This window comes from Rhinoderma darwinii, chromosome 9 (genome assembly GCF_050947455.1).
Source record: "Rhinoderma darwinii isolate aRhiDar2 chromosome 9, aRhiDar2.hap1, whole genome shotgun sequence".
NCBI classification, from domain to species: Eukaryota; Metazoa; Chordata; class Amphibia; order Anura; family Rhinodermatidae; genus Rhinoderma; species Rhinoderma darwinii.
The window spans coordinates 4,756,892-4,770,221 of NC_134695.1; the positions used below are offsets into that span (position 1 = coordinate 4,756,892).

General features: G+C 44.8%; 1 protein-coding gene across 2 annotated transcripts in view; it reads left to right on the forward strand.

The window, feature by feature from the left end:
* The window catches only part of SYVN1 (synoviolin 1), a 45,131-nt gene extending 33,034 nt beyond the window's left edge, over positions 1-12,097 (forward strand). For both annotated transcript variants that reach the window (XM_075837183.1, XM_075837185.1), the window contains exons 11-16: positions 371-543; positions 634-765; positions 1,201-1,323; positions 1,415-1,601; positions 9,817-9,971; positions 11,720-12,097. In XM_075837183.1, coding sequence (XP_075693298.1) covers positions 371-543; positions 634-765; positions 1,201-1,323; positions 1,415-1,601; positions 9,817-9,971; positions 11,720-11,853 — 904 coding nt within the window. In that variant the 3' untranslated portion in view covers positions 11,854-12,097. The remainder of the gene's footprint in view (positions 1-370; positions 544-633; positions 766-1,200; positions 1,324-1,414; positions 1,602-9,816; positions 9,972-11,719) is intronic.
* The last annotated feature ends 1,233 nt before the right edge of the window (positions 12,098-13,330 follow it).

Here is a 13,330-nt window from a genome sequence, read left to right on the forward strand (position 1 = left end):
GACAGATATCCAAATAACGGAGGGAGGTAGAATTTTTTTTTAAAGTGCCCCAGGGTTTGTGCAGCCCTGCCCATTACATGCTGCACATGTATGGGGAGGTGAAAGGTTCTCTTTAACTGTGGCTTGCTATGACTTCTCAATAATCCTGAATATTGATGAACCTATCACTTCCCATTAATGCTGGATTAAAAGAAACCTGTTGTATTTATCTTTGCTGTCATTAAGTAACAGTTACTGTCGTGTTCTAAGCGGATGAAAAAAAGATTTCAGTGGATAGAAAGTATGTATTTGATTACTAACACACTGAGCTTTAATGTAACTCTCAATCTACCAACATTTTAAATTAATTTATTATAACTTTCCATTCCAGCTGTCTGCGTTCTTGGTTCCAAAGACAGCAGACCTGTCCCACATGTCGGATGGATGTCCTCAGAGCCTCCCTCCCCACCCAGACTGCGGCACCTGCAGATCAGCCTGATCCTGCCCAGCAGCCTCATGCAGCTCCTGCACAACAGACTCCAGTCATCCCACCACCACCCAACTGTAAGTCAGACCATTTGGTTTCTAGAATTGGTTAACGGAACGAAACTGACCGGAATATCTGTTTACTCAATGTTTTCAATTCACTTTTAGTCCCCCCAGGGATTCTTCCCCCTTTCCCTCCTGGGATGTTTCCACTCTGGCCGCCAATGGGTCCTTTTCCACCTGTCCCTGGTGCCCCTGGAGCCAATGCCCCTGAAGAAGCCAATGCCGGACCTTCCACAGGTAAGATTATTTTTTTTTTTTTTGCTCCTGTTCCGTTCTGCATATGTCAATACAGTGATTTTTAAAGTACAGCTAAACCCAGAGATCGAAAATACACATTCTCATAAGACCGTAGTCTCTCAATATAACCATAAAGCATCAAGACAGGAGCAGCAAAAGTCCAAAAGGAAAGTCCATATTTTCTACAATCAAATCGTCCATCAAACAGGTGGTATATCATCTAAAGAGGATGTGGTTAATTGGAGGAAACGTCCTTCTTGCATAGCAACCGTTCAATGCACCTTCTCAAGCGATTTATTTCTAGAAGAAAATGGGAATTGTTTTTGTATGTCCATAATAACATAAATAATGCCTTTTTATTGTTTTATATTGTTTTACATTTTGTAATCTATTTATTACCAATTTATAATTATTGCTTCATTCTGTACCTCTTAGCATCTGCCCCTAGACCTGGTGATGGGTCAAACACTAGTGGTCCTGATTCTTCGGCTGGGATATCTATCCCAGGGTTTCCCTTCCCGCCTCCGTTCTTGGGAATGCCACTGTTTCCTCCATTTGGTAAGATAAAGACTTCATATGCCAATCTCCATGCAGTTTTTGCAACAAAGCCGTGATCCGTATCTATGAACATTATTTTTTTCTTCTTTAGGGTTACCTCCCATGCCAATGCCACCTGCTGGTTTTGCAGGTATGACAGATGAAGAGTTAAGGGCAATGGAGGGTCATGAGCGGCAGAATCTGGAAGCCAGGCTTCAATGTCTTCAGAATATCCATACTCTTCTAGATGCTGCCATGTTACAGATAAACCAATATCTTACAGTGTTGGCAACCATCGGGTAAGACCAATATAAAGCCTCTAAGTAGCCCAGCCCACATTGTAGCACCTCTGTACATCATTTATCAGTATATGCCCTTATTTTGATGGGCTTATGGTGAAGGTAGATAAAAACAGGTCCTGATCTTGGAATTTTGGCAATAAGGGACAGCTGATCTTTCTATTGCATGTCCCATATAATACGTGATACCATGCCATTCCCCTGTACTTATATTTATGTATAGTGGAATGGTACATAAATGTATGTTCATAGTGGGGGCGGGTGCCTTGGCTTGAGCGTAGAGAAGATTGATACTGTGTGTGCTTTGCCAGTTTATTCGGCAATCCAAGCCATCCCTATACAGCCTATACAATTCTAAGACAAATCCGTTTGGTGCGAATTATGACACCTTGTAGCTCTCTACTCCCCCCACTAGTACTCCTTCTGGAGTATACCCTAATCTTACACCATTTGGAAATTTTTAGGGTTGTAGCCTTTCTTTTTCTCCCTTCTCCTCTTTTATCTCTCCTCTCAACTTCTATTATTCTTTTCTTTTTCCTCTTTCTCCGTTTCTCGCCATTCTCTTTCTATTACTTTCCTCTCCCTCCATCCAGCCAACATGCAGATTTGATAATTGGTTCCTTTTTAAAGGGAATGTGCCGCAAATTAAACCTTTTTTTTTTCAAGTGTCGTTACTTATTTCTATTATATTTTTTACGTTTTTTGCTGTATTTTTTTTTTTTCCGTATGGTGGAAAGTATTCAAAATTAAATAATAATTTGACATGTTTTCCAATGTTGGCCACCAGGGGGAGCACTTCTCAGAATTACAGCAAGGTGAATAAGGCAAAGCAACCTGACTCACAGCTGCTGTAAATGTGGGAGGGAACCTCACCCCCCCTCTCACAAGCCAGGTAAAGGTGTCTTCAAATTGCTAAGCAGTGTCTGGCAGCCATATTGGGTGTGATTCTGCAGCTGGAAGAAGTTCTAGGACACACCAAAAGGCTAAGTGTATGTTCACACGCTTACTAAACAAAGGGAAAACCGATCCTGATTTTCAGCCATTTTTTAATCAAACTCACGTTTTTTAACGGCCGTTTTTGGAGCTGTTTTTCTATAAAGTCAATGAAAAACGGCTCCAAAAACGTCCCAAGAAGTGATGTGCACTTCATTTTGGTCGGGCGTCTTTTTACGTGCCGTTTTTGGAAAACTACCATGTAAAAAACGCCCTGTCGGAACAGAACGCCGTATTTCCCATTGAAACCAATGGGCAGATGCTTGTAGGCGTTCTGCTTCCGATTTTTCAGCTGAAAACATTGTATGTGAACATACCCCTAGGGTATGTGCACACGCTAACAGCATTTACGTCTGAAATGACGGAGCTGTTTTCAGGAGAAAACAGCTCCGTCATTTCAGACGTAATTGCTCGTACTCGCGTTTTGCGAGGCGTCAATTACGGCCGTAATTTGGAGCTGTTCTTCATTGAATTCAATGAAAAAGGGCTCAAATTACGTCCCAAGAAGTGTCCTGCATATAATGTATATAAGTGTCCTGCACTTCTTTGCCGAGGCTGTTATTTTACGTGCTGTCTTTTGACAGCGACGCGTAAAATTACAGGTCGTCAGCACAGTACGTCGGCAAACCCATTCAAATGAATGGGCAGATGTTTGCCGACGTATTGGAGCCGTCTTTTCAGGCGTAAATCGAGGCGTAAAACGCCTCGTTTACGCCTGAAAATAGGTCGTGTGAACCCAGCCTTAGAATGATGAAAGTGAAGTGAATGACTTTTCAGTTGACCGGTTCACACGCCGTGTATTTGACATGTTTTTTTTTTGCACATTTTACGTGCAAAAAAAACACATAAAAAACGCTTGATTACACTTTATTTTGTGTGTTTGGGGGATGTGTGTGTGTGTGTGTGTGTTCTCGCCGCTGATTCTTCAAAACAGCTGATAAGCGGCTATGAAGTATCAGCGGCGCCCGTGCACACTCCACTCTGCCACACACACACGGGAAAAGTCTTAAAGGGGTCGTCCAGGAAAACATGGCGCCGCACCTGTCCTCAGGTCGTTTGTGGTATTACAGCTCTGTCCTATTCACTTCAATGGAGGTGAACTGCAATACCAGACACAACCTGAGGACAGGTGCGGCGCTGTCTCTCCAATCCAGACACCCCTTCTGTCCTGAGATGACCCGACGGGGGAGGCGGGTATCAGAGCCACCCACCGCCATCACCGCAGACAGAACCACACAACTATGGCATGAGGGCAGGGCTTGTCCTGAGTGCACTGTCTCTTGTTATGGACAGAGTTATAGTCACATGAACCCCGTCTGATGAACCGGTAACCTAGGTCGATCACATGACAGAGGGGGTCACCAAAAACCCTGTGCACCCTCAGCCCGTCCATCCAGCCCTTTCCTGGTTATATCTGCGTCTGGGAAAGCTGGGTGACCACCATTACCCCTCATACTGGAATGTTTAGGGATGTGACTAATGAACCTCTCACACTCCAGTAGGAGGGGTAATGGTGGTCACCCAGCTTTCCCAGACCCCTGAACGTTAAATCTGTCTAATTGTGCTGAGACTGAGAGGTTCATTAGTCACATCCCCAAACAGTCTCAGCACATCTATAGCGATTTACCGTTCAGGGCTTTCCCAGTACAGTTTCATCATGTGTCCTTCACACAAGGGAGGGATGGGGGGGGGCCGTCGGGGGAGGGATGGGGGGGGGCCGTCGGGGGAGGGGGGGGCCGTCGGGGGAGGGGGGGGCGTCGGGTGTGGGGGCCCGTCGGGGGTCACGAGAGCGGGGTCTGTGAGGTAGAGAGTGGGACATGCAGAGACACACATCTTACCTGCAGTGCAGCTGGTCTTCAAGATGGCGCCTGCTCTCTCCCTGCAAACAGCTGCTCTGCTCTGTCTGACTCTGACCTGCGTCTGGGCAGGACAGAGCCATAGTGCAAAGTCAATGGGACGGGTCCCGTTCATTGACTCCTATGGACTGGAGCTGCCGTATTCCATGTCTGTATGTGTCGTTAATCGACACATACAGAAATGGAAAAAAAAATGGCAGCCCCCATAGGGAAGAAAAAGTGTAAAAATAAAAAAAAAGTAACACACAAATTAATACAAACGTTTTTAATAAAACACTAACATCAAACTGATATGAAATTTTTTTTTGGGGTGACACTGTTCCTTTAAGGGGCTTCATTTTGGAAGAAGAAATGTGGCCTCCTGCAGCAGACTCCCCTCCAATGCTGGTCCAGTTTTTACTTTGATCTTTTTCTTGGAGGATTTTATGGAGGGCACCCTGGTCTTGGGGGGCGATCTCAACGTAGCTTTGGATTTTGGCTTGGACACCTCTAAGGGTTTCTCCCCACTTTCTTCTGCAGCACTTCGGCGTCAATGATGGACCCTTCATCAACATCAACTGTTGGACACCTGGCGCACCCTTTGCCCCACGATCAGAGATTTCTCCTCCTGTTCCCTAGTCTGACATCTACCTGCACTTGGACTATTTTTTCCTTGAAACATAACCTGTCCTTTCCGCTTGTATTGATTGTTTCTTAATTGGAACAGACCTTTATTACCCTTACCCGCTCTTCTGCCTCTCCTTTTTTCTCATGGTAGCTCTTGTACGACTCCCTATTACACCCGCAAACAAACAAAAAAAAGACGAGGCAGCACTTCCAAAATGCATGGGGATTTATTCACCCACCAGTGCACTGGTGGGTGAATAAATACCTGTGTGTTTTGGAAGTGCTGCCTCGTCTCCTTCTTGTTTGTGGATATCTGCTGTGGGACTTTGGGTTGGGTCCCTCTGAGGCTTGCACCCAGCATTTTACATCTTTCTCCAGTGCTGTGGCAACCACATTTTTGTTCCCTATTACCCCCAGTCATTCTCCAAAATGTGAAGCAGACCTTAGCCATGTGTATTGAAACGAATGCCTCCACTGACTTTGACCTCTTTATTCAATGGGAGGCACACAAATGTGTGATTAGAGGAGCCTTGATCAAAAATGCTCAAAGTTGAAGGAGTGAACATCTGACATATCTTCTCTTCGATCACAAATAGCTGTTCTTGAATCCTGTTACAAACACTCCCATGATCCTGATATAGGGGCAACCCGAAGGCCTGATTCACAACATTGTTTAGCCCTAGGACTCCATAGCCTGATGGAGTCCAAAAGAGTGTCCTTCAGGGGTTTCTCCAGGAGTGGAATCATTCCGGACGCTCTGGCCGAGGATTCGAGCATCTCAAATATCTTGTATATGGACGGTGATGTCAGGGGATTTCAACTACTGAGTCCCCGTGCAAAGCATTGGAAGCGATTTGACCAGGGCCAAAGACATCTGGAAGTTCCTAACGTCACTGTCCATATATTGAAAGTGATGTCAAGGACTTTCCCAAGACAGTAGTCCCCGTCTAGAGTGCTTGTAATGTTCTGGTTAGGGACTCTGTAGTTTAACACCAGGGACTTCCCTGGGCACAACGCTTCAAGTAGCGCTCTGCCCGGGGAGTTCAGGCAACATATCCCACTGTAGGCCTATACATTGGGGATATGTCTGAGCTGCGCTGTTTCTGTAAGTCCCATAGAACTGAATGGTAGTTACAGAAACCGCGTATCTCGCGTGTTACGTTGCTTCTGTAACTGCCGTTCTCTACCATGGGACTTACGCAAACCGCGTAGCTCCGCAAACGACGCTGTCTCTGTAATTCATGGTCGGAAATCACACGATTCAGCCACAACACAGAGCGGTAGAACAGGGTTTAAGAGGCCACGTTCTCGAGATGCGTGCGGGTTCCAGAAGTGGGACCTGCATCTATTTGACATTTATGACCTAAATGTCTCTGATGGGAAAACCCCTTTAATATAAAGATGTAACTGGTGACAGATCTCCTCCTTTTTGTATAATTCATTTCAAATTCATATATTTAGTATTTTAGGTATTATTTATGGGAAAGTTCCCTCCATTTTCTTTCCTGCTTGCTCTTGAATTTTTGGAGCCTTCTGAACTAGAAAACCCACATTGGTAAATAAAAGCTTAATCACTATGGGGAAAAGTTATGCAGCTCTTCTATAATTTTAGTTTTCAATTCCTAACCATTTTCAAATTCTATTTGCGGTTAGGGGCCGTTCACATATGTCCGTTGCTCCTGTCCGTTTCCCTCTGGCATGTTGCAGAATAGTCGGAGGGAAGCAGATGCTAGAACGGATCCAACAGCTTTCTATGGGATCTGTCCTGGCACAGGGGACATTAGTTGTGGCTCCGTATGACACTGGACCTGTACAGGAGCCGAATCCAAAAACTTTACCTGCAGCGTTTTTGGGTCCGTCTGCCATGGAGGTCCGGCGCCGTATCTTATCTATTTTAACTGTGGCCGGATGAATGCCGGGCGCTACCGCATCCACCTTCTGGCGGCCGGGGGTATGTCCCGCTGAGTTGAACCCAATTCTGAAGCAGGGAACGATAAGCTCCCTGCTTCAGAATTTGTTCAAAGCGGAGTAGCAGAGGGAGCTCCTCTGCTTGCCAAGGACTCCCCGGCACAGCGCTATTTTAAGCACTGTGCTCGGGGAAGCCCTTGACGTCACTGTCCATATATGGACCGTAACGTCCATGGCTACTGATAGAGCGGAATCCTCGTTGACGATCTGTCCAGGGATTCCGCTCCTAGAGGAAACCTCTGAGGTTACTGTCCATATATGGACATTGACGTCAGGGGCTCCTTCTGGAGCGGTATCCCTGGCCAGAGTCTGCAACGGGGATTCCGCTCAAGGAGTAGCCACTGATGTCACTGTCCATATATGTACAGTGGTGTCAGGGGGTCCTCCTTGAGGGAATCCCCGGCCACACAGTCATCAATGCTGTGGCTGGGGATTCCGTTCAGGGAGTAACTCCTGACGTCACTGTCCATATATGGACAGTGACGTCAGGGGCTCCTTCTGGAGGGAATCCCCGGCCACAGCATTGGCAATGTGTGGCCGAGGATTCCTCTGCTAGGAAGGGAGTTTCAGTGGCGCTATCTACAGGGGAAAGTGGGTTCTACAAACAGTGGGGTGGCACAATCCACAGGGGACGCTGTGTGGCGCTATCCACAGGGGGGGTTTTGTGACAAATTTATAGTGGGTACTGTGGCATTTTATACAGAGGGCACTGTGGCATTATCTACAGGGGGCTGTGTGGCACTATCTACAGGGGAAGGGGGTAGCACTACATACAGTGGTGGTGCCATCTACAGGGGGCGCTGTGTAGTGCCCTCTACAGTGGGGGCTGTGTGACTTACACATGAAATGTATCTATTTTTAAAAATGTGTCAAACACGGAACGGATACAAAACTGATGCAAAATGACCATCAAAATCTGACCTAGATGCCTGTTTTTAACGGCCGACCTCAGAACCCTGTTGTGTGAATAGAAACCACAGCAATCCCTGCGTAGTGTGGGGTGGGTAGGAGATGCGGGGTGGGATTGGGTAGCTGTCGAGGCGCTAAAAACTAGTTACTCCCTGAAGTTAGGGCTAGTGTTTGGCGTCTTTGCAGGCGCACAAGGCTGCGTCAAAGATCTGATCTAAGTGGACAGCAGCTGCATTCTGGGCTCTTTTTCAGCGCTGGCCTTGACGCTGCACTGAATATGACACACGTGGCGTTCCAATGTGTGTGCTACTTCAGTGTAGTGCTGAGGCAGTAGCAGATAAGGGGAGCCTTGACATGATAGACTTCATGTCTCTAATCTATAATGTATCCAATCGATCACAAGCTATTCACCACTTTGATAAAATTGGCACGTTTTCAGACCCTAGATTAGGGGTCTCAAACTCGGCCGGTTAATTGGGCCGCACATAGAAAAAATATGTTGACAGGCCGCATTACTTTCAAATTTGATAAAATACAAAATTATTGTTAATCAATTAGTTATTTGAACTACTATAACAATACTACATTACTATAATACTGCTACATTACTATAACAATAATACATCACAATAATACTACATTACTATAATAGCATTAGGTTTAAACGTAACAAATTTGCGAGTTTACTCCACGTGCTTATTTAAACAATCCAGTTTAAGTGTCGCTAAATGCAGTCTTTGCTGCTCAGTTGGCAGTGTTTGGCAGACACAAGAATCTGAAATTTTGGCAGCCCCTTTTTAGTGCCACAGTGCCCTCTGTAGATAGTGAAACACACACCCCCTATAGATAGCTCTATTGGGGTTTCTGTCTAGGAGTGTAACCCCCAGCCAGAGCATTGCCAACGCTTAGGCCGGGATTCCTCTGCTGGAGGAGCCCCTGACGTCACTGTCCATAGACAGTGACGTCAGGGGATTCTCCTGGTCCGGAATGTGATGTCAGTGTCAACCCCAGAGCAGAGCACTAGTATGGGCTCTGCTCCGGAACGCTGTTGAAGCCCCTGACATCACTGTCCATATATGGACAGTGATGTCAACGGCAACCACAGAGCCAGTGTCCTGGGTACTGCGCTATTAGCGCTCTGCCTGGGACTCCAGCTCTGCTCCTGACATCAATGTACAAATATGCACAGTGATGTCGGGGCAGCTTCCTCAAATCAGGAGTCCCAGTGCAGAGAGCTAGTATAAGCTCTACTCTGGGACTCCGGCTCTGGGGAAGCCCCTGACATCACTGTCAATATATGGGCAGTGATGTCAGGGGCTTTGTCATTCGCCGGCGCACTCCTCCTTTGGCCTGCTCTCTCCTCTCCTCTCCCGAGGGAGCTACGGTGCCCCGTGGGCTGCAGACAGCCTCGAGAGCCGCTTGCTTGAGACCCCTGCCCTAGACTACCTTTTTGGTGGACCATTGTGGTAAAAACTGATGTTAAAAATTGATGACAACTGATGGTTTTGTAGTAAAAAATGTGAAAAAGCCGATGGCAACTGATACATTTTTGCATCGGTTGTAATCACTTGAGAGACGAAAAAAATTATGCTGATGCAACTGATATATGTGAACGCACTCTCAGTAGACCCGAACACCCATTGAGCTCTAATACTGTTTCGCAACTTTTTGTCATAAATGTAGCCGATCTTATTTAAGCTAACTAGTCTGGATGATACGTTTCAATGATGTTTTGTGGCACTTCAGCAGTACAAATATTTCCCCTGTCCTGATAATGTATTTAGCTACCAAACTCCTCCACTATTGTTTTCTGTGGAATTTCAATAGAAATGTTTGAAGGCTAGATGTTCATTACTTTTTTTTTTTTTTACCCCCATCAACAGACCCCCTCGTCCTCCAATACCCTCTACACAGGCTACATTAGTCACCGAAGAGCCGGTTTCATCCAGTCAGCCTGAAGAAACTTCCACTTCTGATGCACCCTCAGCAATCCCCGATGCTGGGGCATCCTCCCAGTCAGATACATCCTTCCCATCAGGTATAACCTGTCAACTTTCTTTTGACATCTTATTCTGGCTTACACTTAACATGAAAAAAATCTGTGGTGGTTGGGGATGATGATGAGCATAGAGAGCGGGTGGATAGGTTCAGTTCCTGGTCCAAGGATAACTGTTTAGTATTCAACATCAGAAAAACAAGTGAGATGGTGGTTGACTACAGTAAGAAAAGGAGGATGGTATTTGATCCGGTGACTATTGGTGGGGAGGAAGTGTTCGTTGTTGATGATTATAAATACCTGGGAGTACCTTGATAGACTGAATTGTGATAAGCTGTATAAAAAGAGTTTGAGTCGTCTGTATATTTTGCGTCCATTAAAGAGGCTCTGCCACCAGATTTTCAAACCCCTATCTCCTATTGCAGCAGATCGGCGCTGCAATGTAGATAACTAAAGTTTTTTTTTATTTTCAAAATGAGCATTTTTGGCCAAGTTATGACCATTTTTATATTTATGCAAATTAGCCTTTCTTAAGTACAACTGGGCGTGTTTAAAGTTATGTCCAAGTGGGCGTGTATTGTGTGTGTACATCTGGGCGTTTTTACTTGTTATACTAGCTGGGCGTTGTGAATGGAAGTGTATGATGCTGACGAATCAGCATCATCCACTTCTATTCACAACGCCCAGCTTCTGGCAGTGCACAGACACACAGCGTGTCCTCGCGAGATCACGCTGTGACGTCACTCACTTCCTCCCACAGGAACTTCATCGTGTCGGATGAGCGAGGACACGCTGTGTGTCTGAACTGCCAGAAGCTGGGTGGTAATGTAGAGAAGTGGATGATGCTGATTCGTCAGCATTATACACTTCTATTCACAACGCCCAGCTAGTAAAACAAGTAAAAACGCCCAGATGTAACGAACACAATACAACACAATGCGTTTAGTAGGCGTTTTTATCCAGGTTAAGTGTAGTAAAGAGGGGATTTGGAGTTCTTTTGTGCCTAGTGCTATCTCGCTGTTCAACACGGTCAAAAATATATGGTTTTGTAATGACCGGGGGGTAGGGAAACTGACAAGTGAGCCCTAATCTACCCGCCACTCTGTCCCTGCCTACTTGCAACGACCCGCCCTAGGCGACGGGGTACAACTGGGCGGCGGTCCCTGCACTCAGTAAGTGCACGACAAACATACAAGGGAATACAAGCAAGGGAAAGGGGCAGTTGCCCACGGCAACACCGTGAGCAACCAGAGTGGTGAACGAGCCGAGTCAAGCCAGGAGTGTGCGAGGTACCAAACGAAGAGCAGAAGAGTAGTCAGTAAGCCAGGGTCTGTATGGAGCAGGAACAAAATAGAAGGAGCTGTAGCTGGGCCAGGAAACCACACGAAAAAGAATCACAAGCAAGGAGGAACAGGAAATGCAGGTATAAATAGACCGAGGGCGGGAGCTAGCTGAGTCTGGCCAGGTTGCGATAGGCTCTCCCACTCCTAAGCCTGCCAGCCTGAGTAGTGGAAGCTGGAGTCAGTCTCAGGGATGTAGATTCAGGTGCTGACTGATTAATTAAGGGAGTTAACCCCGAAGCTGTGCCTGGCAGATCCTTTACAGGTTTACTGAATTTAGTTTTTAATTGTATTTATGGATTATATGTAATGTCTATGTATCTTAAGTTTTATGTTTTTGCCTTGTTGAGTTTTTCTATGGAGCATACTCTTACTATTATTAATTTCCCTATGGGATCAATAAAGTCTCTGTTATCTTATCTTCTCTCTTATAATAACTTTCTGTAACAGTTCAAGAGGAATCCATCAGTGAAGAGATTATCGATGATTCTGAAGCTGGCACTTCAACAGAGGAACCGGATGCTGCAGAGCTACGAAGACGTAGACTTCAGAAACTGGAAACTGGCATATCTGAATCCCACTGAGGCTTTGTTTCTGACCTCATCTGAACAAATGAACTGTGTGTACGGAACCGAAGATGAGCTTCTTTTGGACTTTGAATGAAAGCCTGACGAGACTTAAGCTGGACTTCTATTAATATATATATATTTTTTAAGGACACAATCCAGGCTCTTCATGAAAATGCTTGTTAAATGGGGTAAACTTATGACCTCATTAAATGTGTTGGACTTGTTTCAGTAAAATTAAATATTGGACTGGTCTGTTTTACTTCATGAACTGTAATTTAATCATAAACACATTATTTAATCCATTAACCTACAGAAACCGAGACCTAAATGTACACTACCTTAGATAATGAGGACTAAATGTATATTGACTATCACATTGATGGTTCTATCAAATATGCACCAAAAATGTGTTTTTTTTTTCTCCTCTCCTGACATTTTTCATAGAGATTGATCAGTAATGGATGAGACAACAATGAAAGAATAAACTGCTCAAACACCACATTGCTAGAAGTGGAGGAATCAAATTTAAGGGCACATCCAAAATGCTGTAATCGGAAACAGGTAGACCTTAATAAATTACAATAATCGTGGGCACTATCCTACCCAGTTAAGGCTATGTTCACTCAAAGTTCTTTTTGCCTATGTTTTGATGTGTATGTCTGGGGAAAAAGCTCTTGGCGAATACTGTGATGGATGCCTATCAGTGGCATACGTCATCATAGGCTTCAAAGGAGCACTCCGGCAAATTATTATTTTTTTTTGCACAACTCACTTGCTAACTCATCAGCAATATTACATAGTTAGTATGGTTGAAAAAGGGACATATATGTCCATCAAGTGCAACCAGGGGATTGGAAACATGTAAGGGATGAAACAAAAATTCTACACATTGACATAGGAGCTGAAATATTTTTTTTTTGTTCTAGGAAATTATCCAAAGCCTTTTTCAAATCCGTCGACTGTAGCTGCTGTGACCAGCTCCTTCTGTAGACTGAAACCTAGATTCACATTTAAAACAGATAAAAACAAGGGGACATATACAAAAACACAGAAAAAGGCCATACTTACAAGTGTCCATTTGTAAGTATGGCCTTTTTCGGTGTTTTTCTAGATTCACGTTTCTCACAGTAAAGAAGGCTTGTCGCCTCTGCAGAGTGAACCTTTTTTTTTTTCTTCTCCAGATGGAGTGAGTGCCTACTCGTCTTTTGAGGGGGATTACACGGAATAGGCTTTCACTATATTTCTTGTATGGGCCATGCATATATTTTTTTATATAAGTTAATCATATCCCCCCGTAGTCGTCTCTTTTCAAGACTAAATAGGTTTCATTATTTTAACTTATTCTTTTAACTTGGATTCTCCATGCCCCTTATTAGTTTAGTTGCTCTTCTTTGTATTTTTCCAACTCCAGGGCATCCTTTCTATGAACTGGCGCCTAGAACTGAACTGCATATTCTAGATGAGGCCTCACTAATGCTTTGTAAAGTGGTAA